The 23,881-nt window shown below is 40.6% G+C and overlaps 14 protein-coding genes across 14 annotated transcripts; 7 read left to right on the plus strand and 7 right to left on the minus strand.

Moving 5' to 3' along the window:
- Positions 1–157: 157 nt before the first annotated feature.
- JH06_2199 (peptidase S8/S53 domain-containing protein) lies at positions 158–3,151 on the minus strand (the record flags this gene model as incomplete). Its single annotated transcript, XM_014674122.1, has 12 exons — positions 158–686; positions 717–829; positions 916–991; positions 1,021–1,216; positions 1,287–1,528; positions 1,561–1,617; positions 1,648–1,737; positions 1,768–1,868; positions 1,900–2,120; positions 2,158–2,268; positions 2,299–2,995; positions 3,029–3,151. 12 exons carry the CDS (start codon positions 3,149–3,151, stop codon positions 158–160), a joined length of 2,556 nt encoding a protein of 851 aa, XP_014529608.1.
- A 141-nt stretch (positions 3,152–3,292) lies between these two features.
- On the minus strand, positions 3,293–4,641 carry JH06_2198 (RNA binding protein; the record flags this gene model as incomplete). Its single annotated transcript, XM_014674121.1, is given in 4 exon segments — positions 3,293–3,724; positions 3,740–4,260; positions 4,291–4,565; positions 4,586–4,641. 4 exon segments carry the CDS (start codon positions 4,639–4,641, stop codon positions 3,293–3,295), a joined length of 1,284 nt encoding a protein of 427 aa, XP_014529607.1.
- Positions 4,642–5,031: 390 nt separating this feature from the next.
- JH06_2197 (hypothetical protein) lies at positions 5,032–6,180 on the minus strand (the record flags this gene model as incomplete). The annotated part of the gene is made up of 1 exon (XM_014674120.1): positions 5,032–6,180. The coding sequence occupies one exon, from the start codon at positions 6,178–6,180 to the stop codon at positions 5,032–5,034; it is 1,149 nt and encodes a 382-aa protein (XP_014529606.1).
- A 1,412-nt stretch (positions 6,181–7,592) lies between these two features.
- JH06_2196 (ankyrin) lies at positions 7,593–8,296 on the minus strand (the record flags this gene model as incomplete). The annotated part of the gene is made up of 4 exons (XM_014674119.1): positions 7,593–7,689; positions 7,720–7,932; positions 7,962–8,129; positions 8,160–8,296. The coding sequence occupies 4 exons, from the start codon at positions 8,294–8,296 to the stop codon at positions 7,593–7,595; spliced, it is 615 nt and encodes a 204-aa protein (XP_014529605.1).
- Positions 8,297–9,035: 739 nt separating this feature from the next.
- Positions 9,036–10,694, plus strand: JH06_2195 (protein MEI2-like protein; the record flags this gene model as incomplete). Its single annotated transcript, XM_014674118.1, has 6 exons — positions 9,036–9,056; positions 9,088–9,150; positions 9,183–9,373; positions 9,404–10,362; positions 10,393–10,502; positions 10,533–10,694. 6 exons carry the CDS (start codon positions 9,036–9,038, stop codon positions 10,692–10,694), a joined length of 1,506 nt encoding a protein of 501 aa, XP_014529604.1.
- Positions 10,695–10,784: 90 nt separating this feature from the next.
- On the plus strand, positions 10,785–11,382 carry JH06_2194 (ribosomal protein L32; the record flags this gene model as incomplete). The annotated part of the gene is given in 4 exon segments (XM_014674117.1): positions 10,785–10,822; positions 10,855–10,951; positions 10,964–11,327; positions 11,345–11,382. The coding sequence occupies 4 exon segments, from the start codon at positions 10,785–10,787 to the stop codon at positions 11,380–11,382; spliced, it is 537 nt and encodes a 178-aa protein (XP_014529603.1).
- Positions 11,383–11,628: 246 nt separating this feature from the next.
- On the plus strand, positions 11,629–13,474 carry JH06_2193 (glucose-6-phosphate isomerase; the record flags this gene model as incomplete). Its single annotated transcript, XM_014674116.1, has 6 exons — positions 11,629–11,745; positions 11,777–11,911; positions 11,941–12,123; positions 12,154–12,443; positions 12,474–12,782; positions 12,814–13,474. The coding sequence occupies 6 exons, from the start codon at positions 11,629–11,631 to the stop codon at positions 13,472–13,474; spliced, it is 1,695 nt and encodes a 564-aa protein (XP_014529602.1).
- A 50-nt stretch (positions 13,475–13,524) lies between these two features.
- On the minus strand, positions 13,525–15,884 carry JH06_2192 (translation initiation factor 1A; the record flags this gene model as incomplete). The annotated part of the gene is made up of 10 exons (XM_014674115.1): positions 13,525–13,598; positions 13,630–13,762; positions 13,794–13,897; positions 13,931–14,014; positions 14,047–14,105; positions 14,237–14,580; positions 14,613–15,491; positions 15,522–15,698; positions 15,731–15,806; positions 15,841–15,884. 10 exons carry the CDS (start codon positions 15,882–15,884, stop codon positions 13,525–13,527), a joined length of 1,974 nt encoding a protein of 657 aa, XP_014529601.1.
- A 520-nt stretch (positions 15,885–16,404) lies between these two features.
- On the minus strand, positions 16,405–17,019 carry JH06_2191 (E3 ubiquitin-protein ligase; the record flags this gene model as incomplete). The annotated part of the gene is made up of 4 exons (XM_014674114.1): positions 16,405–16,476; positions 16,507–16,686; positions 16,717–16,892; positions 16,938–17,019. 4 exons carry the CDS (start codon positions 17,017–17,019, stop codon positions 16,405–16,407), a joined length of 510 nt encoding a protein of 169 aa, XP_014529600.1.
- Positions 17,020–17,717: 698 nt separating this feature from the next.
- JH06_2190 (hypothetical protein) lies at positions 17,718–18,095 on the plus strand (the record flags this gene model as incomplete). The annotated part of the gene is made up of 2 exons (XM_014674113.1): positions 17,718–17,824; positions 17,855–18,095. 2 exons carry the CDS (start codon positions 17,718–17,720, stop codon positions 18,093–18,095), a joined length of 348 nt encoding a protein of 115 aa, XP_014529599.1.
- A 190-nt stretch (positions 18,096–18,285) lies between these two features.
- On the plus strand, positions 18,286–19,012 carry JH06_2189 (hypothetical protein; the record flags this gene model as incomplete). Its single annotated transcript, XM_014674112.1, has 3 exons — positions 18,286–18,362; positions 18,383–18,611; positions 18,641–19,012. The coding sequence occupies 3 exons, from the start codon at positions 18,286–18,288 to the stop codon at positions 19,010–19,012; spliced, it is 678 nt and encodes a 225-aa protein (XP_014529598.1).
- Positions 19,013–19,108: 96 nt separating this feature from the next.
- On the plus strand, positions 19,109–20,605 carry JH06_2188 (hypothetical protein; the record flags this gene model as incomplete). Its single annotated transcript, XM_014674111.1, has 6 exons — positions 19,109–19,275; positions 19,306–19,597; positions 19,628–19,977; positions 20,009–20,135; positions 20,165–20,421; positions 20,452–20,605. The coding sequence occupies 6 exons, from the start codon at positions 19,109–19,111 to the stop codon at positions 20,603–20,605; spliced, it is 1,347 nt and encodes a 448-aa protein (XP_014529597.1).
- A 31-nt stretch (positions 20,606–20,636) lies between these two features.
- On the minus strand, positions 20,637–21,153 carry JH06_2187 (hypothetical protein; the record flags this gene model as incomplete). Its single annotated transcript, XM_014674110.1, has 4 exons — positions 20,637–20,815; positions 20,844–20,928; positions 20,959–21,056; positions 21,087–21,153. 4 exons carry the CDS (start codon positions 21,151–21,153, stop codon positions 20,637–20,639), a joined length of 429 nt encoding a protein of 142 aa, XP_014529596.1.
- Positions 21,154–21,935: 782 nt separating this feature from the next.
- Positions 21,936–23,822, plus strand: JH06_2186 (electron transfer flavoprotein ubiquinone oxidoreductase; the record flags this gene model as incomplete). The annotated part of the gene is made up of 8 exons (XM_014674109.1): positions 21,936–21,977; positions 22,011–22,187; positions 22,220–22,737; positions 22,768–22,822; positions 22,853–23,002; positions 23,035–23,307; positions 23,338–23,472; positions 23,505–23,822. The coding sequence occupies 8 exons, from the start codon at positions 21,936–21,938 to the stop codon at positions 23,820–23,822; spliced, it is 1,668 nt and encodes a 555-aa protein (XP_014529595.1).
- Between the last annotated feature and the right edge of the window lie 59 nt (positions 23,823–23,881).

Genomic DNA, 23,881 nt, shown 5'->3' on the forward strand with positions numbered 1-23,881 from the left:
CCAGCATCACCATCCATCTCTCCTGTGTCAACTCGATCACGATGTCGATAAGACTTGGTTGATACCACATTACTGTCTGCAATCTCACTGGATTCCACATCTTCATCACTTTCTATCAACAAACAACACAACATATTTATACACTCACGATATAAGATTAATGAGATACTGCTGGAGGTGCAGCATGATGAGATGAATGTGTTCTCGACTGTCCAGAAGACCTCTCAGGAACAACAGTATTTGGTAATGGAGCAGGAACCTTCGGAGGAGCTACAACAGGAAGTCTAATATTGTTAGCCAACACACTTGGTCGCTCCTGACGACGGTTATGATTGTTTATCGCAATAATAACCACAATTAAGATCAGAATCACAATAATAATCAACGCAAATACTAGAATCCAGAAGAAATACGAAGTATCCTCTTCAACTGTTGGGTCCAAAATTGTGGGATTTAATGGATTGATAGAATTAATGAGCTGGACTGATGAATGATCGAAATCACCTGTGATCACGAGAGAATAGGACTGTTTCTCAAGATATGTTATCAATCCTACTTGAATAAACGAATTCAATGAATATGCTGTTACTCTTACAGCCACAGTATAATTTGAGGTTCCTTCTAACACAGTTCCAATCTCCGTAGCTGATAGTGATACCACCTCCACATTGTCGATATGATTCTCTCTACAGATCACTTTGAATCAGTTAATCTACGTTTTCGGATACACGACATTGGGTCCCAGGAACCAGATCTTCAGATCCAAATCATTAACAAGGACAGATGAAGAGGAGGATTCTGCAGCTGGATCAGTCCAAACTAGAGTAGCCTTCAATGAAGATACCGAGTACAATAAAGGAACTATTTCTGGAATGACAAAAATCAGGATATTTTCAAATTAAAGAGATAGTTTACAACAAATGTAGGTGAGTCTGCTCGATTATTGTTTAGATACAGATCCCAGGCAGTATTCTCCTCGAAATGAAGCACTCTATTCTTTATGAATTCTCAGATCATTACGTATCCAACTGAACACGTCCATGTCCTTGAATGGTATTAGGAGAACGTGTTAGGGTTTTGCACGTAGTCCGTGTACAGTATCCTTTGAGAGTCACAGATGAATGAACCAACATTGCTTTGATAAGAGAAGCTTTCACTTCAATTGATTCATCATATCCTCCTTCATTCAGATACTGAACCAGAATAGCAGCCGCTCCTGCAACTGATGGAGTAGCCATTGATGTGATGTTAATGAACCCATGCATCATGAGTAAATGGATATGTACCATGCAGAATTACCACATCATCATGATTATTGCATGAATTCCCGCAATCTGTAGCAGAGAGAGATTTGGCTGATTTCATTGTACCAACCATACAAACATCAGGTTTGATACGACCTGATGAAGGACCACGAGAGGAATAACTTGCAACATAAGAATGATCTTTCCTCTCACTTTGAGGTGCATATGTGGCTCCCACGGTTATTACGTTCTTTGAGAGACCAGGAGAAGCAACAGTATCTGAACTAGAAATCAATTCATTACCCATAAATATGACCCATCTTCACCTTCGTTTCCAGCAGCAAAGATAATCACACAATCATCATGTGCGTAACTAATCATTCATTCTTCTCTTCATATATACACAAATTGATCAGTATATTGACAAGAACTATCATACGATGTCGATTCAAATCCCCAGCTATTGCTGATGATCTTCACATTGTAATCATAACTACAAATATCAATGTATTTCCATTTGTACAAGACAGGATAGTAATAATCTTGAAGATACCGTGGAATATATGTTTTCCCATCACTTCCTTCAGTATCGAAGATCATCAGTTTTGCATCATAAGCGATTCCCTGGTGATCATTATTGAATTCAACGAAATACATCATATTGACTAACACTATCGAGAATACTTTGACCAGCGATGATTCCTGCAACATGGGTTCCATGACCAGATGTCTCCAATTCTTCGTTGTCCATGTAATTGTAATACAGAATCACCTTGCGGTGATTTGTATCAGGAAACAATTTTCCATATCTGACACTATGATACGGATCATAGAAGAATGTTGATTGCACATCCAATCCTGTATCACCCACACCTACTACAATACCTGAGCCATCTGTGATTAAGGAATGTACTCAGAATGACAATATGGATATGTAAATTGTGTTTGCTTAGAATGGTTCGAGTTTCATCACCCTTGTACTGTCCATCGGCGATCACTTCTTTTGCCATATCATTCAATTGTCCTAATATGAACACTAATGATTCAAATGTACTCAGATAGAAGTAATTAGGACGTTGCATAATGTCTACCTTGGAAATAGAACTAGAATCAGTAACTGCTGAGAGAATGTTCAGAAGTGGCAAAGCAGGACCTTTAAGCATTACATTCTTTACGGTCTCATGCTCTGAGAGTCTTCGTGTTGTCACTTTCTCATCTGAATACTCTGACATCTCAATGTTGTTAAGAGCAATATAGTCATTCAGAGAGAGAAAACCCTTTGTACTCGAAGTTGACTCCTTATGGGCAACTACAGAACTGAGATACTCCATCACATTTTGCTGATCAGGTATCTTGTTTGATACATCAGGAACTATTACTGATGTAAGTGATGACGCAATATCCTTTTCCTGAAACAGATCAATCAGCAATTCCAATGAAGCATCTCCATTCTTCAAAGACTTCTCGGCTTTGGAGAAGGTGTTCATACTAATCTTTCCAAGAAGAGGAACTTGGAAATACTGTTTGATGTACAATCGAAGTGACGGAACGAGGAACTGTGATGGTTTACATGTAAGATACACACTTCGATTCTGTCCACCGATAAATTCCACTACAATAGATGAATTGTTAACATCGTCAGGTAAGGCCGTAACGAGATCATAAACAAAGTACCCATCATTTGTATAAATGAAGTACTTGTCGAATATGTCCTGTTCATTTGATATGCTAGTTGTAGACTCTCGTACATCCTACAAATTATGGAAATACATTACAATACGAACGAGTAACTGAACAATAGAATCTTTGGACTGATAATGTAATGGTGTTGATGTGTACTGAAGAAAGGATTCAATGGCTTCCTTCTGCGCAAAACAAAATGAAAGTAACAATAAAAATAGTATCATTAAAAAACATAAAAATGTTAGAAAACTGAACACTCGGTTTTTGTAACGAACACAATCTACGAAGTGTTACTGTGAATACGTCCAGCGTTCTTTCAAACAAAGAATTCGAAAGTGATTCAAAACACATTCCAGTAAATGACATCATTTCTTCGCCTTCTTCATCAACCGTTTCACCGCATTAATACTATTCATATTTAACGATGCTTTACGACCCATAAAGCTTAGATTCATTGATTTCTTCTCTTTCTTTTCTCCTTCCTTCTTCTCCTTTTGGGGTTTTTCTTTGGCGATCTTCTCTTTCTTCTCCTTCGGCAACTTTTCCTTCTTTTCCTCTTTCGATGTCTCCTCCTTCTTCATTTTCTCAATTACCTTCTTAGCAGCATCACGATTCTGAGGAGTTGGCTTTCCGATTCTCGACTGCTTCTTTCCATTCTTACGACCATTCCGAGCAGCATCTCGTTCCTTCTGCTTCTCAATAGCTACTGGATTGGACAAATACCGTGTCACACGAATTTCTCGATCTCCAAACTTTGAATTGTTCAATAATAATGCGAGAGGCATGTAAATACCAGACTACAAGTTAGATACGATAATCACATTAACCGTTAACACCACATATCCAATACCCTTTCCTCGCTGAGTATCCTTAGTACGAATCAGACGAACACTCTGAACCATAGTCTCTTGATTCTTGAGTCCATTGCGAGTTTTCTGTTCTTGCATTCCTTTCTCAAAGAATTCTCGAAGCTCCTCTTCATCACACTTGAAAGGGAGATTACCGACAAAGAGAGTTCGGCTGTTGGCATCTTTGTCAGTGTGTTCCTTCTTTCCTACAGTATCTACCACAATGTGACGACCTAGAAGGACGGTATTATTCAGTGACAGAGCTTTCGCCACAGAATCCTTGTTTTCAAATACGATATAGGCATTCACCGACTTCTTTTCATCGCTGAGTTTATTCTGAATTATAGCAGCTTTCTTTAACAATTTCTTATCAAAACTGCTGATCGGAGTTGATTCTACACTAATGCTGCGGAAACGAAGAGTCTTCACTTCTCCAAACACTGAAAAGGCTTTCTTCAACGTTTGAGGTTTCGCAATAATATCAGCTACAAGTTAGTGGTTTCATTGAAACCAACTTGGTAGATTTCCAACAAAGACAGTAAAATCGTCCTGAGCATGCTTGTTGACAGGCTTTTTCTTCTCTATCTTTGTCACTGGAGTTGGATTGCTTGGAATTGCAGGTTCCGATGGTTTCGAGAATTTCACTTTGTTTGCATCCGAGAACAATGATGTTGAGGGAGGAAGAGTCACAGGTTCTTCTTTCCTCGATTTTTCCTCCCCTTTCGTCTTCTTTTCTTTCTTTGCCTTCTTTGAAACTTCTAGTTCGGGAGATGGAGTGCTGAAACATGATCTTATCACCACCGAACTTACTTAGCCATTTCTTTATTTGAAACCGAAGATTCCGACTGTTTAGTATGTTTGACCATTCCTAAACTCTGACAGTAGGTTAGTTTTTGAGAACAATGAAATGAAAGTTTGATAAAAACCCGATCCTTGAAAACAAACACCCATTAATATCCAAATTGACTACTATTTCGATTAAATGGAATTCCTGGAGCACTCGACGCAGAAGATGGATACATCGAAGACATGTTCATTCTAGCAGGAGCCTGATAAGATTGGGTAGGATAGATAGGAGTTCTAGGAATATATGAATCAACCATTTGCATTGATGGATCTATCGATGAACTAAAGGAACTCGTCTCATTAGGTGAATATGTCATATCTACAATCAACGTCAACAATAAATTGTTACACTTATCAGAATAGTTTTGTGAATACGGAAATGACCTAGTTCTGATTCACGTATCCTTTGCTTACCAGTTTGCTGACTCAGGAATCGATTGTTGGAGAGTCTGTTGAAGTAACTGAGAAGGTGGAGCAGAATAGTCCTCTGGGCCATCACAACCCTTTAGTGACATAGCCATCGAAGAGGCCTCATCTCCCTGAGAAGGTTCAATGACTTCTGAGTCGATCGGAGACATCTGGTTTAGGATCATTGTAATCACCGCACCCTCAGGAGGCAGAATGGGAGTGTTATCGACTATCGGAGGTGATCTGATAGACTCATTATCCGTTAGGGCCCAAGGATCTGGTCGAGCGAGAACTTGCCGAAGTGATACGAATGGTCGCGTTTCGTGGAATTCCCGTGCTCGCTTCCGTTCAGGTAGAGGAGGCAAATCAGGCTTCTCACGCCGTTCACCCAAGAGGAACCGATTTATTCGCTGGATATCAGGACGAATGACTCGTTTCTTCGTCTCTAGAGTATCTGCGGAAGGAGGCTGAGGTTGCAGTGACTCAGATGGAACAGGTTTTGATTGATCTTCAACCTTCTCAGGCGTTATTGGATTGATTATAGTCTTGCTAGCTCCTTGGTCATCACTGGATTGAATTGGATTCACATTTACTGAGACCTGCTTTGGAGGAGTCTGATCAGTAACAGATTTCACTTCCTTTAGAGAAGTCGGAGGATTCTCCACCTCCTTCTTCTTACTTCGTTTCTTTTTCTTCTTCTTCTTTCCAGTCTCATTTGTTGATATGTCCTCACTCAACAATGAAGCAGCAACACGATCAGCCTCTTCTTCCTTCTGATGCATTTGAAATGCATAGTCCATTCGATCACATAACAACCAACAGAAGAACAAACGGAATCTCTCCAAACAGCATGCACTGAGAGTTTCATCAAAGGATGATGATTCATATTGAATCTCTTCACAGAACAGAAAAGATGATTCGTAAGAAGTGGGAGGATCCACTACAGTGTCATATTCTGAAGCTGCTTCAACGATTCCCGATAGAGTCTTCTTATTGATCTTTGATACATCAATAAAAAAGAGAGATCCTTCTCGAATTATTATCCATGAAGGAACCGCGGGAATCAATGAATTCCAATTTAACAATACATAACGAATAACAAACCAATAAACACTTTCTCGCGCCTGACACAGAATATCCTTAAATTCCATTGTCAATATTCCGTGTTTATCTGATTCTGGAAGTAACTCCCAGAATTGTTTGAAGACTGTGGATTGCAAATCCTTGACAATTTGTTGGTGATGTCCATAGATATTACTATTGATTTGTCGTTGCGCAGCAGATGGACGCAAGACATATGTTGTGACTTCTCGCTCAGCAAGGAACTGCTGTTGGAGTTGCATTCTACTATAATACTCCCCAAGGATCCATACGCACAATAGTCAACAGGAACTGAAGCTACATACACTGATTTGGCTCCTGCTTTCCTGTTGGTAAGAGAGTTTACAATAGTCACAGCGATGTCTTTCGGAATTCCTTCCAAAGGAGATAGATTCATCTGCTTTTTGTTCAATAACATGTGGATAGTTGGATCATCCAATCGAGTCGATGGTAACGAAGCAAAATAACCCTCAGGCAATGTTGGGAAATTGAGGGATGGATTGTGAATACACAGACCTCGATACAAATCTAAGAATAATTCTTTCTTCATAGCATAATCAGGAATATGATTCAGCATGATTAACTCCAGAATAGTAATGAACAAGCTAGCAGGACTTTGAGTCATACTTATTCCTCTATTCATCAACTCTTTCTCATCACTCCAACTTTGATGACAACTTCTCATGGTATACTTCTTCATATGCCTGTACAATCATACTACGCAGATTCTTTTCTGTATCTTTCACTTTCTCTATTGGATCAGGATTACATGTGAGTCCTTTCGACAGAACAAAGAAGCAAGCAAAGAAGAGAGACTCTGTGAGTATATTAACCTCCAAACGCTCTGGATGATGTTGCATAATGCAGTCATATTCTCGTTGTAATAGAATCATCCGTTCAGTAGTCTTGATTATCAAGAACTCAATAACCATACAGTGAGGAACTCAAATGGGAAAATCATGAATTCAGCGACTCCGTTGGCTACAAACTTCATAATATTAGCTCCTAAGAATGAAAAAGGAATAATAGGAATACCCAGAGCAAAGAGATTCAACAATGTTGGTGATTGAATCAGGAAGGAGGTTACTGTTAGGAATGGTGATACCAATTGTGTGAGATATCTAAGTCTATTACTAGAATTCAGAGTATGAGTGAATGAAGACTTTGTAAGAATCATTCTCTGGATTGTCATGTCTGTCGTAGTATCAATTGGACAGCGATTTTCATGATTCTTAAGAGTTAATTGACAATTTGCATTGAGAAGAAGAGAAACAACTTCGTGATTGTTTTGACTACACGCAAAGTGTATGGCTGCATTCCCATCATAACTATACCTCACACTTCATACTCTTATTTACTCTTGCTTATCCACATTTGCTTTCATTCGAAGAAGAGTTGACACAATTGTAGGAGTACCAACGATACATGCAATCATCACTACTCATCATTCTTTTTATCCATATCAACAAGATGTCATTCCACAATTATTCTCTTGATCTACTGGAATTCCATAAGTAACCAGCTTTTCGATGATCTCCTGATTGCCACTCCAGCAGGCTCTATTTCTCATATATACTCCCTATAATTACCTATGCAAGGCAGTATCACCGTTACTATTGGTACTGAAGACATCAACGCCTGAGTCGATAAGATATTGAGCAACATCATTTGCATGATCATTTACAGAAATAATCAGAGCTGTGGCTCCATCCATATAATTCAGACTCGATTGTGAAAAGAATTCCGATGTGCAATTAATGTCAATTCCAGCATTGAGTGCTTTTGTGACATATGCAAGGTCACTAGGGTGAATATCAGAAATTGTTCATACTTGCGACGTGCTGCCAAAAGAAACCTTGTTTCTGGACGAAGTGTTGCAGTAGGAGCAGGAAGGACGCGAATAACCATATTCAGCGTTCCATCAAGAAGAAGAGGATGTTCCGAATTGAAAATATCTGCAAACGACACTACATTTCCGAATTTATAGGTATCAGTATTTCTACACCTGACCCTTCATTTACAAACTTACCCATCAAAAAGAATAGGAAAGGAAGTGAATGTATGAGAATGGTTCTCGTTATCTTGCGGAAAAGTGACTTGAAAGAGAACAAAACGAAATGAAGGAATTCGACTTCCCTCACCATGCCCCCGATCACTATAACACATATTACTAAAGATAAGTGGATCCGTATGATTAAACAGAGAGAGGAAGAACTCGGGAGATTTAGGATCTTGAGTTGTTTCATTGTAATTGTGAGACACCACAAATGTCCATCGTTTAGACACTTCAAATGAAGGGAATTGTTCCGGGGACATCACTAAATTCAAAGGTCAATCCAACCAGTACTTGTACCACACTTTATTATTGAAGCAAAATTGGGGATCGATACAGCGATAGCAAGCGAGTATTCCATAGGATCGTCCCCAAGATCAGAAGTCTTGGGTAGGGAATCATCTTTAATCACTTTCCTTATAAGAACACATCGATTCATACCTGTAGCTGTAATCTTTGGCTTCCGAATCAGATCGGAAAATGCTGCTTGGGATTTAATATCAAATTCATCTTCGTAGTCCGATGTGAGATTGGGTTCCACATCATGGACCTCTTGGACCACTTTTTTAGGAGCGGGTCCTTTAACCGCTTTCCTCTTTCCTAGATTTTAATTCTACAAATATTCCAGGTTACTTGCCATTCAAGTTATCAGCACCTGTTGCAACTATATCTCTGGACTAGAAAACTCTCTCAATACCAAAGAATAGTCAAATAATCGATCTAATTCCTGTTTCTGTAGAAAGACGACTTGTATTATTCACCGCGGGAATTGGTCCGAACATAGAACTGTGGTTCGTTGCATTCATTCTCTCTCAATTTGGGAATTACTACCACGAAAAATATTATTTGATCATGGAAGTATCCTTGGCAACTGTGTGTACTGATAAGAGAGAGTAATATCTAGCTTCAAGGGTTTGACAGCAATCCTGTTGGGATGGGATCGACAGAATCCTACAATCCGTTAAGAGTACGTTTGTTAGATTCGGCTTATGCCTTTAGGTTTCTGATGTTGATGATCGTGTCTATAGCCACAGTGGATATGGAGTCTCACCGTTTACAGATACAACAACGAAACTCGATCGAGAGGGTTATAGTGATGCGGACTTTCTTGAGTCTTCTACCAACATAGCCTATCCGACTCGTGGTATTTCTGATAATGGGTTATTACCTCTAAAGATACCGGATTCTTTGTAGGTGGTTATGAATTGTATTGATTTTAGAGTCGCTGATTCTAGAGTTAGTGGTCCGACTACGCCAACGTTGAATCGTCATTCTTTCGTTGACGCCTCTGAACCCTTTTCACGTCAACCTCGTTTCCCTTCTGGTTCCTTTTCTGACTTATACAAGTCAGATCTCAGTTACGACGGAAGCGAACGAGGACTTCGGTCTCATGCGTTTTATTCTTCAACGGGTTTTGATACTACTGATCTCTTATCTGCGAATTTTATCAGTGAAGGATCGTTTCCCTGTGGTCCTTCTTCGTTAGATCTCTCGGCTCCTTTGGGTTCCTATTCAGTGAATCTTCACTCTTCCCGTGGTTTTTCTCTTTATGGACCGGATGCATCTTTGGGTACTCCTTCTAGAGAGAGACTTCATCCAGATCCTTTTTTGTTTGACACGTCTCTCTCTTCACAGTCGTTCTCATCAAATCGTCCTGCCCCTCCTCTGCCTTGCTCTCTCACAGAAAAGTCAGGATCACCTCAGGGACCTACCAGAGGTTCTCCTCCTCCTCTCCCTCCTCGTTCATATCTCGTTGGGAATGATCGTGAGGCATACAGTGCAGCTGAAGGATTCTTTGGAAGTGCATCCATGTCGCATCTCCGGGATATCCCTGATCGACGTGCCTCGTTACCTGGCATCTGGAGTCATTCCATTCCTTCTGTATCAGGCGACGCATCTTCGCCTCACTCTGTCCAGTTGACTGCGTCTGCTGCTCCTTTCGTGGCTCCAACAACTTCACTTGGTAGCAAGGATGATGAGGCCAAGCGAGAACCAGAAGTGAAGGATCCTCGTCGTACAGACTCGTCAACTACTGAGCGAAAGAAAGGAGCTGGCGAAGATGTGGATATTGCAAAGTTACGTAGTGGTGAAGAGACTCGTTCTGCTGTGATGATTCGCAATATTCCAAATCGTTTTTCACCTGAAGAATTAGGAGAGATTTTGGATCCATATGTGAAGGGTATAGGAATGATAGGAGAGTGAGTCATAGGGAAGTATTCCATTATCAACATGCCTCTGGATAGTAAAACACATCGGAATCTAGGTTACAGCTTCATTCAATTTAACTCAGTTCAGGATCTGATTGTAGCATATGAGAATGTGAGGATAAGAAGAGAGAGTGATTAGTAGTTGCAAGGAAAGACATGGCCTCGTTCTGAGAGTGTTAAGAAGTGCAGATTCTGTTATGCCAAAATTCAAGGAGATCCAAATGCTGTGAATGCAGAATCGAACGGAATGGCAAACAACGGAATTCGACTGAGAGGTTCAGACGAAGGGAAAGGAAAGCATTGATGCTTAACATCTTTCTCAGTTTTGTACGTTTTTTGGCATGCAGGTGCTTTTATTTATCTGCCTGCGCTCTATATTCTGTTTGTTAAAATCATGTATCAGAAGGTTGTCTCTGTGTTTTGTGCCTCTAGGTGGAGTATGAAGAATGTAGTCATCATTGTAGGCCAACCGAAGCACAATACAATGCTGCTCTTGAATTAGGACAACTTCTCGCTGAAAACCATTTCACAATTATATCCATGGGTTTTGAATCGTTTGAGGTTTCTTAACAGTACATGAATGGTGGAAATGGAGGCTGTATGGAAGCAATGGCAATTGGATGTAGACGAGTCAAAGATAGCAGATGCATTGGTGTTACGGTTCCAACTGATTTACCTGTGGAATCCACTCCTTATGTCACTGAGACCATCCAAGCAGCCAACATGTTGGATCGTATCAATATTCTTTGTACTAGAAGTGACATCATTGTTGCACTTCCTGGATATCTTGGTACTTTGAATGAGATAATGATGGCTATTACTTTTAATTATATTACGGACTCGAATGGACGGCCCAAGAAGAGGATGTTTGTTTCTCGTCAACCATGGGAACCAATTTGGAAGTCTGTTTGTGATGAACTGAATGCAAGAATGGAATGTAATTATGATTAGTAGGTATCCGAGAATCATCGATCTTTAGTGGATTTCTTTGATTCTGTACCTATTCAAAAGTGATCATAACTGATAGAATGAAGAATTAATCCAGATGCTTAAGGATTGTTAACGTTAGGATTCTTTCTAGATTCTTGATTACCATTACTATACTTTATTCTTACTGTTTCCTCAACACACTGATACATGTCAAATGATTACACTTGTCAATGAATTCCCGCGGGTAACTGGCTGACAAATGGCTTCAGATGAGGAGCCAATTATTCTTTTCTCATTATAGTTTTTCAATGGATTCATTTGTACAGTCAATCACTACTCAGCATATATGGGAAACAGAGGAATGGAAAGCTTTGAAGGAAGCTGTTCCATCAATGAAGCAGCTGCATCTCCGTGATCTTCTTCAGGTGAGTTAGGATGGGAGGGATAACTGTTCAGGATGAGAATCGTTTTGATAACTTCTCTACAGAGCATGAGGATATTATTCTCGATTATTCTCGTCAGAAGTTGACTCCGGAAGTTAAGGGATTGCTATTGAAACTTGCTGAGAGAGCACAAGTGAAAGAGAAGATGGTAGTTTTGTGATTTGGTGTTGAAAGTAGAACGCTATGATGTCTGGAGTCAAGTTGAATATCACAGAAAACCGTGCCGTTTTGCATACAGCTCTTCGTGCTACTCCTGAGGAGAAGATCTATGTAGATGGTAAGAACGTGGTTCCCGAGGTGTACGAGGTTCGTGAACACATTAAGAAGTTCTCAGAGGATGTTCGTTCCGGTGCTTTCAAGGTTCTTCTTCTCATGAACGATAATCGCTAGGGTTGTACCGGAAAGACTCTGACTACCGTCATATCGGTGGGTATTGGTGGTAGTTACTTGGGTCCTGAGTTCGTCTATGAGGCTCTGCGCTGGGACCCTGTGGGACACAAGACATCGGAAGGCCGTGAGTTACATTTCGTGGCGAACGTGGATCCTCTGGATATGGCTCGTCAAATTGAACACATTGATCCTGAACGTACTCTTGTTGTGATTGTCTCGAAGACCTTTACGACTGCTGAGACGATGTTGAATGCTCGCTCGTTGCGTCGCTGGCTTCTGGAGAAGCTTGGGTATGTGTTGATGGAATAGCTGATCCTCAGATCGAAGAGTTCCGAGAGTGAAATCATTGCTCATCACATGTGTGCTGTGTCTAGCAATATCCCAGCGGCTACTGCCTTTGGTATTGATAAGGAGAATATCTTTGGTTTCTGGGATTGGGTCGGTGGTCGTTACAGTGTGTGTTCTGCTGTGGGTCTGCTTCCTCTGTCTCTCCACTATGGTTATGAGGTGATGGAAACCTTCTTGGAAGGAGCTCATGATATGGATGTTCACGCCCGTGAGGCCCCTCTGGAGAAGAATATCCCTGTTCTGCTTGGTTTAATCGGTGTCTGGAATTCAACATTCTTAGAGTATTTGTAGAGATGACGGGTCATTCTCTAGATACCCCTGCAGAGCGCTTCTTCCTTATTCGCAAGCTCTTCTCCGTTTCCCTGCTCATATCCAGCAGGTTGATATGGAGTCGAATGGAAAGCGTGTGTCGATGGATGGCACAGCTCTTCCTTTTGACGCTGGAGAAGTGGATTTCGGCGAGCCAGGAACGAACGGTCAACACAGCTTCTATCAGTTGATTCATCAGGGCCGTGTAATTCCTTGTGATTTCATTGGCTTCTGTAAGAGTCAGTATCCTCTGTTTGGAGAGGGTGAGACTGTGAGTAATCATGATGAACTGATGTCAAACTTCTTCGCTCAACCTGATGCTCTTGCTTATGGTAAGAACTATGAGGATTTGGCTGCTCAAGGCGTTCCTGAGAATCTTCAGGAGCATAAGTATTTCTCTGGCAATCGACCTTCTTCCTCGTTGTTGTTCAAGGAATTGAATGCTTTCTCTTGTGGCCAGCTGCTCTCGATTTATGAGCATCGTACAGCTGTTCAGGGATTTGTATGGGGTATTTGTTCATTCGATCAGTGGGGTGTTGAGCTTGGAAAGGTGCTGGCTACTTCGGTTCGTAAGCAGATGCATGAGACTCGAGAGAATAAGGGTGAGGTGAAAGGATTTAACCCTTCAACGACTTCTCTTCTTAAGAAATATTTAAGTATGTAGGATTGTTTGTTTGCAATCTCTCAACAAACATGGTATCCCTAAGGCAACACTTAAATCTGATCGAACTCAAAAGCACAGTTCTCATCATCAATAGTATCATTCACATCTGTATTCTCAATAGCGACTATGGATCACACCTGAGCAACTGTTCCTACCATTATCGGGAATCTCTCCATAAGCCTTGAGTTGACGAGCTTCATCAGCAGTATACTTCATAATCACATCAGCCTTGTCATCCTGGAAATCTCGAAGTCCAATAAGGACAATGTCACCAACAGTGATCCATTCCTAAGAATAACTGATAAATGCTTCAACAAACCTTCTTTCTCATCTTGCCACGAATGTTGCACAAACGAGTCTTTCCATCATAACAATACGCTTCGATTCGTCCATTACCGAGCATTTTCTGAACACGACCATATTCTAGTGGTGAACATGTCTATTCAAGGCTAATACCTTGACCATCCTCCTTAAACTCGAGTTCTCGCTTGTACCCTTCGTTATCGTTCTTTCCACGTTTACGAGTTTTCCCTCCCTTTCCTAATGATAATTCTTCCCAAAGCAGAACTAACCGGCAGCCTTAGGCATGGTTTTGCGGACTTTAAGAATTCTGACCATCCGTTTAGTCATCCTTGATTATCAATACTTTGCATGATTGAAAGAAACAAATCAATTCATATGGTATCAAATTGAAACAACACTATCTATGAATGTGTGAACGATCCAGATTGTCTATAGGTGATGCATCTACCAGATTTCAACTGTCGCTTCTTTGCTGTTGCACTCCCAAAAAAGATTCTCTTTCCGTTCACCATCATGCCTTGTCTCTGTAAAAGCATCGTTACTGGAGCCTGATCCGTGAATTGAACAAAAGCAAATCCTTTCATCTTTCCATCTTGCTGACGAATTATATTGACAGCTTGGACCTGTCCAAAGGGTGAAAGTGCCTCCCGAAGAATGTCCTCGGTCATGCTTTCATCCAAACCGCCAACAAATACTTTAAACTGTGAATTGTCGGAATCAGATCGTGTTGGAGAACAGATGTGCATATCTACCCGTTTCCCAAAGAATTCATGTTTTGGGATACGAAGAACGTCTTCTAAACTCTATAATATCAAATATACACTATTTGCAATACCACACGGGAACGAAATTCCACAAAACCGAAACCGCGAGAAAGACCAGTTTCGCGATTGCGTACAACTATCACACTTCGAACAGGACCAAACTGCTGGAAATAATTCTTCAGAATGACATCGTTAACTTCAGGAGGCATGCCTCCTACAAAGAGTTTACATTCTTCTGGAGGATCTTCGGTATACTCCTCAGGTTTCCTCTGCGGAATCGAAGGAATTGAGGAGGTATTTGTAGTAGCTGGATTCATCAATATTGACAACATGGGATTCTGCATGTACATGGCAGATTGCTGTTGGAACAACATTGGATTCTGCATCATTTGATACATCATTTGTGTGTAATAGTTATAGAGATTTGGATCCATTGTGCCAAACATGTTGTAATAACCAGCATTTTCGCCTGTGGCTGAGTCGGGAGTTTCAGAGGGAGTGGGGACAGTAGTGAGTGTGGGAGTAGGTTGAAGAGAATTCATATTCATCATCATCATCATTTGTTGATAGAGGAGGAACATCTGTTGATAGAGGGCCATTTGATTTGGATCCATAGAGGGCAACGAAGGCATGGTTGGAGCAGAAGGAATGGTAGGAGCAGTAGGCATGGTTGGAACAGTAGGCATAGTTGGTACTGATGGCATAGTGGAAGTAGCAGGTATGGCAGGAGCTGTTGGTATTGTTGGTACTGATGGCATGGATGGCAAAACAGGTGCTACGGGCAATGATACTGTGACCGGAGCAGCGGGAAGAGAAGACACAGATGCTGCAGACTGGACAGTAGAAGATACTTGAGAAGAGGAATCTGGAGTAGAAGGAACATCAACGTGATCTGGTTTCGTTGTTTCTGAGACTAAAGTTACTTCACCTTCTTCTTTCTGGTCAGTTAGCTAACTCTCACAATCACATCATTCCCCTACTACATCCTCTAAACGAAACTTCTTGGCTGCAGGATTAGGATGACATTTTTCATCGACAATACCAGCACATTGAAGATTCCGTTTCTTGGAATTCACTTTCTCCTTAGAATCGTCTGGCAATGATTCTACATGACTGCCAACAGATTCTTCTCTACATATTTCAGTCTTACTTGATGTCTAGAATCTAAAAATACCTAATCAATTCAAACAGGTTCAAGTTCGACTGGTCGCGGAATCTCACCTTCCTCGAGAGAAGCGAGTGCATCTCCAGATAACGCTGATTCCCTACAACAGTTATTAGGTACCCAAACAACCACACCCTTTCCCGTGTTCCAATTGATCCATACCTGCTTCTTTTGCCATTTAAAGTATGTTCAAATTCAAACTAATCGAGAATAAAGAGAATGGAGACTCTTTTCTTTTCTTCTTTTTAGAGTTCACAAACCGCGGTTATTCAACAAACAGCGGAGAGTACAGATAATTCGAGTGCTTGTACAGCGAATGATCGTGCATTCGCTTCTCGTAGAGACTGCTCATAGACATCTCGATTAAAGGTATAATGATCTTCTATGGTTACAATGAAGTCTATAGGCTGTTTGCACACAGGGCACGTATTCCGTCTCGAATACCATCGTTCCAGACAATCCAAATGGAACACGTGATGACACTTCAGATTGTATATGTACTCAGTGTTCTCAAGATCACACATACAAATGGTACATGTTGTAGAAACCTCTGCATTCTCATCAAAGTGATCTTTGGTGTTGTCCAGAATCAGACTGTCCATTGTTAACATGTTGAATTTCTGCTTCTTCGTTATTTTATTGGCTAATCGCTCCCTATGTTCCCTGAGACGAGCTTCTTCTAGAAATTACGCATCAACTCAAGAATGACTGAATTGAGGAATCCATTCACCAATGGTAATCTCACTATGAGAACCAAGGAGATAGTCAATCTATATTTGAAAAGAATATGGAAGTGGTACGGAATAGATCTGAGGAAGGACTTCGGGATCAATCATATGCTGTCTCATTTCTTCCACATTCATACTATTCAAATGAGCTCGTAGGTTGAAATGGTATATAAACAAGACGATGTGAAGTGTCATATAGATATATGCAAATGCGAGAATAACGGTCTCAATTGTATGAGGCCATCGAACTGGCTACAATATAACTAATACTCCAATACCTACGCATTGAAGATATACATCCAAATTAAGGGTAGGGGGGATGACAGAAATAGCCAAGCTCAGGAAACAGACAATGAAGAGAGTACAACCCAATACCTTCTTTGGGAGTTTTGCATAATGCTTGATCGAATGAACATAGGCATCTGAACAACTAAAAAGAAGAATGCAAAGAGCATTTCCTAACTGAAAGAACTATGAATTACATCCATGTCACATACTGACACCTAGGTACCCTTCACACTCAATCTTTTGGATAATTAGTATTGTACCACTAACTGCACTGAGTAATACAATCAGAGATGTCATAATGATTTGCAAGTAGACAATCCATTTCGATTGGTCGGGAAAGAACAACAACCAATTGATCATTACAAATAGGAGCTGTCAAGATTTATATTAGTAAAACAGAACCACCCATCAGAGAAGATTCTCTTATTGTTAGCTCAAAACCCCGAGCACATTTCCGAACAAGTATATGACTCTCATTCTGGAATCGATACAATAGGATAGACAGAAATAATAGAAAATGGGCTGTCTTTCTTGGAGACAGATCATTCAATTCTTTAATAGGATGGATCTCCATGGCTTCATTTCCCCAAGCAATAGATTTTAAGCATATCTAAATAGAATAAAGTGTGAGAGAGGTTGACAGATAAGAAGTGTAAATAACCGCTTGTTGCGTCAACTTGTCTCCTCATTTCTAACGTGAAATCGGATGTAGAAAGGAAATGAACCGTTCGGCTCAACTATACAAATCCTCTACTCGACGATTATACTATTTGCTGGCGCATTGCCGAAGTGCAGTACGGTCTTTTTCAACGTATCCGAGATCTGGCACTCAGAGAACGGGAAAACTGTCCTCAATAGCAGTGGGAGTGATATTGACTACAGGAACTGCTGCCGGTCTCATCTACTATCTTGATAGAACGTCTAGACTTCAGTTACTCGAGTTTGCACGTGAACATAAGGGTACTACGTTGCAAGATTCAACATGGAGAAACTGCATGGCAGTGGCGTTGATTGATTTGTATCGACAGAAGTCAGGTCCTCAAATTGTTCGGCGACTTCACTGTGGAGTTCAACTAGGACGGTTAATTGCGAATCCAAAAACGTAGTTGATGATAGATTCAGTGATGTGTAGCTGTACACCCGAAATGATGACAGTACTGTTAATTCTGAGCAATGCAGATATTACAATATTGATTGATGCCATTGGTCAAGGTGGAGTTATAGTATTAGACAAATTATATGACCACAACAAAAGTGATTGCGAAAATGCTATCATTCAGTTAATCAAACAAAAGATATCCTATTTCAATGGAGATGATTCTTCCTTAACTTCACCCTCGACCTTTGATTCATCGTCCATCACAAGTAATTGATCATTTAAGAGAGCATACATCAGATATGTACACAGTGAATGTGATTGTTGGTATTAACATCCAGTTAGCTTTATTATGGCTCCTCCAAGGAGCTGATCTCTCTTCTGTTTCTTTTGATTCCTTTCCTATACCGCAAGATGATGTGACTATCATACAACTATGTTATCGGTAGGCCCCTCGGAGTATCAAGTTGAAGTATGCTGAAGTAATCCAACATGCTCAGATCTTGCCAGTAGAGAAGAAACCCACCATTCGTATTCACTGGGAGTGCATCTCATTGTAGAGAGTCGGTTGCGCGATAATGTATTTCTTGCTTCGTGGAAAGTGATTCGTTCGTATTTGTCACCTCAGAAAGAAGACCGAACGAAGGTATTCCCTGAAGACTTGAGACTTTTGCATGATACTCCCATTGCTTCTGTGATTCATGAAGAAGAACTTGAACCTATGTCTCAGGCAATGAATGAATGGGTCACACGTCTTTTAGGATGGTGTAGGGATACGGATCATGAGGTTGTGGTACGTACTTATCGTATCATTTATCATAGGATGAGGCATTACGTGCCTTAGCCCACTTCTCAGAGGATCCTCATTGTGCTGTGTATCTAGCACATACATCTACAGACTTACTCCTTCAGCTCATCGAGGATACAGATACCATTCCTTCGATCACACGTCGTCGTTGTCTCTGCCAGTTGGTTGAAAATCTCAGTCGAGTCGCACCTACGGACTCATCTCCATACTGCTTCGATCAATATCAGGAGGTTCCAGCAACGGAGATGAAGATTATTGGAGACGATATCGTCCCTGTTGAAGTGATCCAAACCACCTCAGAGCCTCGTCGTTGGATGAAGAACATTGTTCATATGTGTCTACAACAAGATCCAATTGTTCCAACTCCTCTTCTCTCTCATCTGTAGCAGCAAGTCGCGGGAATCCAAGTCCTTCAGCAGTACATTCAAAACAGTACTAATCGTGAAGAAATGGCTCTGTTGTATGCGCGGAATCTCTTGAATATGTTAGAGCCTCAGGCTCGTCCTGTTGTGGCAGAGGAAGCAGAAGCTTATGTGCAACGAGGACAGACCAAAGCCAATAACCGATCGTGGTGGCAACTTCGTTGTATGCTACGATCTCTGAGTCTGTTCTGTGGCGATGCGCAAATGGCTGAAGTGATGATCTCACGGTAGAATCTCAATGCTGTTGTTATGAATAGAGGTGTTCTTCAATTCATGAAGTCGCTAACCTATCATGAAGAGAGTTCTGTGTGTGTTCAGATATGTCGTGTGTTGAGTGCATTGACCTGCCAAAAGAATATGGTGGGCGAATACACAAGAGAAACAATCCGAAATGAATGGTTACCAATTTTACATCAATGGAGTGAACAGAGTGATACCAAGCTTCATTTCTTTGCTGAGAAGGTTTTATACAATAGTCGAGAGAAGAATGAAGAGGAACACTATTTAGATGAACCTATTTTCTTGTTATATGATAGTGGAGAGGAGGATGTATGAATAATGGGAAGTATGAATGAATAGAGAGTAGCAGACATCGTGTTCATTCATGGTCTACAAGGATCCTTCTTCTCTACATGGATGGTTCAAGAACCTACTCCTGATTACCACCATGTTCAGTGTTGGCCAGCTCGTTATCTGCCTACATATCTGAAGGAACATGGAGAAACTCATCCTATTCGCATTCTCTCTGTTGGCTATCATGCTCGGATGAGGAAATCTTCATCACCACATCCCACTCTCTCCGTGACTGAACAAGCCTCCGATTTACGCAACCGATTGGAGTCGGCTGGAATTGGAGAGAGACCAATAATCTTTGTCACACACAGTATGGGAGGCTTGATAGTCAAAGAGATGCTTGTGGAAGATAGCAAGTAGGAATTGAATTGATCGATGAGTGGACAGAGATGTGTATTCACCAATTCTGCATCAAACTAAAGCTGTTGTGTTTTATTCCACACCTCATCGCGGAACTCCTCTTCTGAAGAATCAGTTTGCATTACTAAATCTCATCTTTGGATTCACTCCATTGGTAGGAGATGATTCTCTTGTTTAGTGTAGGTATCAGAACTAAAAGCAGATTCCCCGTGGTTATTGAAACTGAATGAAGATTTTATGAATCTGATGCCAAAGCCAGAAGTGATGTGTCTGGGTGAGGAATTACCAATGAAGGTTGGAAAGTATGAAGCTGTTATTGTGCCTCCTACTTCTTCAAATCTTGATGTAAGTGTGAGTGGAGGAAATAAGAGACAGATCGGGTCCTTCACCTTGATGACAGGAACGAATCACATTACCGTATGTAAGCCTAAGGATGAACAGTAAGAGTGAAGAGAGTGTATGAACTGTAGTGATCCTGCCTTTGTTCTTCCTGCACAGTTTATTGCAGAACAATTGGATCGGATTGTTAATCTGGATAACATTACAATTGAAGGCCTTGTGAAAAAGGCTCAATTGAAGGGTGAATTGAAACTCTTTACTCAAAACAATGTACCAAATGAATAATATGTTTGTTGGAAACATGGAAATTACGTATCTAGACAATGACCCAACCATCTTCATCTGGTTGGTTCTTCTTTTTCGGCTCTTCTTCCTCCATGTCAATCTCTTCATAATCATCTGGATTGTACTCATCATCTCCATCGCAATTTTCATCCTCATAACGCTTGTAATCCTTTGTAGCCTCCAAATATGAGTTCACAGAAGGAATGAAATCTACATGGAATCTATATCATTCTTTTACTTTGGTTCTTGTCAATAAAGTTCATTACAACACTCATATCCCCATTCCTGCAAGAATTGTAGAAATGAAGCAAGATTTCCGCAATCTAAACTAATAGAGACATATAACAACCGACTTCTTCATCACTTCCATCTTCTAAACTACAGTTGAATGTCTGATCCATCTCTCCCAATAGAAAATCGGAAATTTCATCTTTGTAAATTTCTCCATCTTCTACAAATTACAAAATAGGAAATATTCGACTTCCTGTGTTATTCCACCGTTCCTGGAAGTTCTCCAGTAAATCGTTTTCCATCAGCCGTTTCATCATCAAACTGTCTTCTCCAGCCCATTCATTCTCAACTGCATGAGTGAGTGTCTACAAATCACACCTCAAATCATCATCAACAGCCCATTTCGCCATAACTAAGCGAATAGCTAAGACTAATGCCTCAAAATTGTTGGTAGGAGCGTTCATTTGATGAGTGTGGGGATCCCAATATGAATAGAAGGGTGAAGGGATCCCAACAACTGGGAGGATGGATTCAAAGGCATTTCCTTGTATACATCTATGCCAGATTTATTTTCTGCGATTGCTAGTGCTGAGACATGGCTCCCCTATCCTAAGCTGGTTAATTTTGAAGAAAGAGATATGAGGAGTAGATCCTGACTCTGTTCTTGATCTCATTCACGCTCACTGCTCTCTACATCATCCTTTCGATTCGTATGATCAAGGAAGAACGGGAGGAGAAGCGCCAGAAGAAAGAAGCAGAGAAAGCTGCTAAGGAAGAAACTTCATCGGAGACAGAATCATCATCACCAAAGACTGAGACCATTCGAAAGAGAGCGAAGAAGGCTGATTGTGAGTAATGTGTCTCATCGTTGTCAGGGTTGATTTGTTTGTTTAAATACCTGCTTTCCGGAATATTTTGTTTGAATGGGCTGTTACAAATGAAATGCTTCGATTCTGTAATCTTGGGAGAATTCGTTTCATGTGATGTGTATTGATGTAATGAAGTAGAGGGATCGATAACAAGGACATTCTGTCGTTCTTCATCTCTCTCACAGCTCGTCCTATCTAAGCGTTTTTTCTCCGATGACACATTGAATGGGATGGAGCGAGAGAGAATGGATTATGATGTGGTTATTGTTGGTGTAAGAATACTTGACAAGGGCCTAATTAGATAGGGAGGGTGTGCTGGATTGTCGACAGCAATTCGATTGAAGGATACTGCAAAGAAGAACAATCTCGATCTTTCTGTTTGCATTCTTGAAAAGGGAGAGAATATCGGGTCTCACATTCTGAGTGGATGCTTGTTGAATACTCAGGGTCTTTCAGAGTTGATTCCCAATTGGCAAGACATTGTATTCTTAGTTTTTGGTGTTCATTCTATTAGGAATCTCCTATAAGTCAGAAAGTTACGAAAGAATCGATGCAGTTCCTTCTTGGTGAAGAGAATTCATTTACAGTCCCTTCTTGGTTAGTCCCACGTACTATGAAACATAGCAACAGTTACATTGTAAGTTTAAGTAGTGTTTGTCGTTGGTTGTCGTCGGTGGCTGAAGAAAGGGGTGTTGATGTCTTTCCAGACACGGGAGCAGCTGGTTTATTATATAATGGAGATCATGTTGTTGGTGTATACACTTCAGATAAGGGAGTCAATAAAGACGGTGTTTCAAAAGAAGACTTTCAGCGAGGTTATGCAATTCATGGGAAGATGTTGGTGTTAGCGGAAGGAGTATTGGGGAATGTGACAGAAGAGGTGTCAAATCGTTATAAACTCAAACAGGGTGGTCAGAGAACATATGGATTGGGAATCAAAGAAGTGTGGGAGATCCCAGGATGTGATGAAATCGTTGGAAAGGTGGTTCATACTTTGGGATATCCGTTGCAGCGTTCTTTTCATGATTCTTTGTTGATGTGAATCAATCCACTAATTTGTAGATATGGAGGTGGGTTTTTATATTTTCAGGCGCCAAATCAAGTTCATATTGGTTATGTGTGTTATATGATGAGTTCTAACGATTAGATCACCGGTCTGGATTACGAGAATACATATGTGTCTCCTTACGAAGAATTCCAATTATTCAAAAAGACAGAGTTTATTTCCTCTCTGTTGCGTCGAGGGGAACGATTAGAATTCGGTGCAAGAACCATTTACGAAGGAGGTGTGTTAGGCGTATTTAGAGTGATGGAATTTGTGATTTGTAGCAGTTAAAGCCGATATTTCCTGGAGGAGTGATTGTTGGAGAGGGATTGGGAGTGATGAACATGAGTTCTCTTCAAGGAACAGATAACAGTATCCAGAGTGGAATTGTGGCTGCAGATGCTATTGTGAAGGAATGGAATGCGATTCAGGAAGGATGTCTGCTCCATGAATATGAGAACCAATTGAAACGAGATTCTTTCATGAAAGAGTTACATCGAACTCGAAGTCTCCGTACGATGTTTGAGAAGGGACTGTTTGCTGGCATGGTATATGCAGTAGGGAATAGGAGAGTGTATGATTTCCAGTTCTTCAGTAGTACCTTGTGTTTCAACCACAATCTTTTCACTCATCCAATTTCCAAAGGAGAGGATTGGGAAAAGACAAAATCAGCGGAGATTTGCAAGAAGTTACCAAACCGTGATTACGAGAAACCCGACGGAGTAGTGAATCGACTTGGTTTTGTAATCAACAGGTTGTATCGTTTGATCGAGTGACTTCACTGTCTCTGAGTTGTCTTGATTATCCACAAGATGAATTTGCTCATATTCAGATAAAGAAAGGTGATGAGAATGTACCGTTAGAAGTGTCATTAAAGAAATATGATGGCCCTGAAGAGCGTTTCTGTCCCGCTCATGTCTATGAGTATGTCAAAATGGAAGATGGAAAAGTCCAGTTCCAGATTCATAGTGAGAATTGTCTCCACTGTAAGACATGTGTGGTAAAAACACCTCAACAATTCCTTTCATGGAATGTTCCTTCTTCAGGAGGACCCAATTACTCAAACATGTAATTTGTTTTTCGGGTTATTCTTATATTGCGGGTACCTTGTTTGTTCTGATATCAAAATAG

This window comes from Blastocystis sp. subtype 4 (genome assembly GCF_000743755.1).
Source record: "Blastocystis sp. subtype 4 strain WR1 chromosome Unknown seqid_0017, whole genome shotgun sequence".
Taxonomy (NCBI): Eukaryota; class Bigyra; order Opalinata; family Blastocystidae; genus Blastocystis; species Blastocystis sp. subtype 4.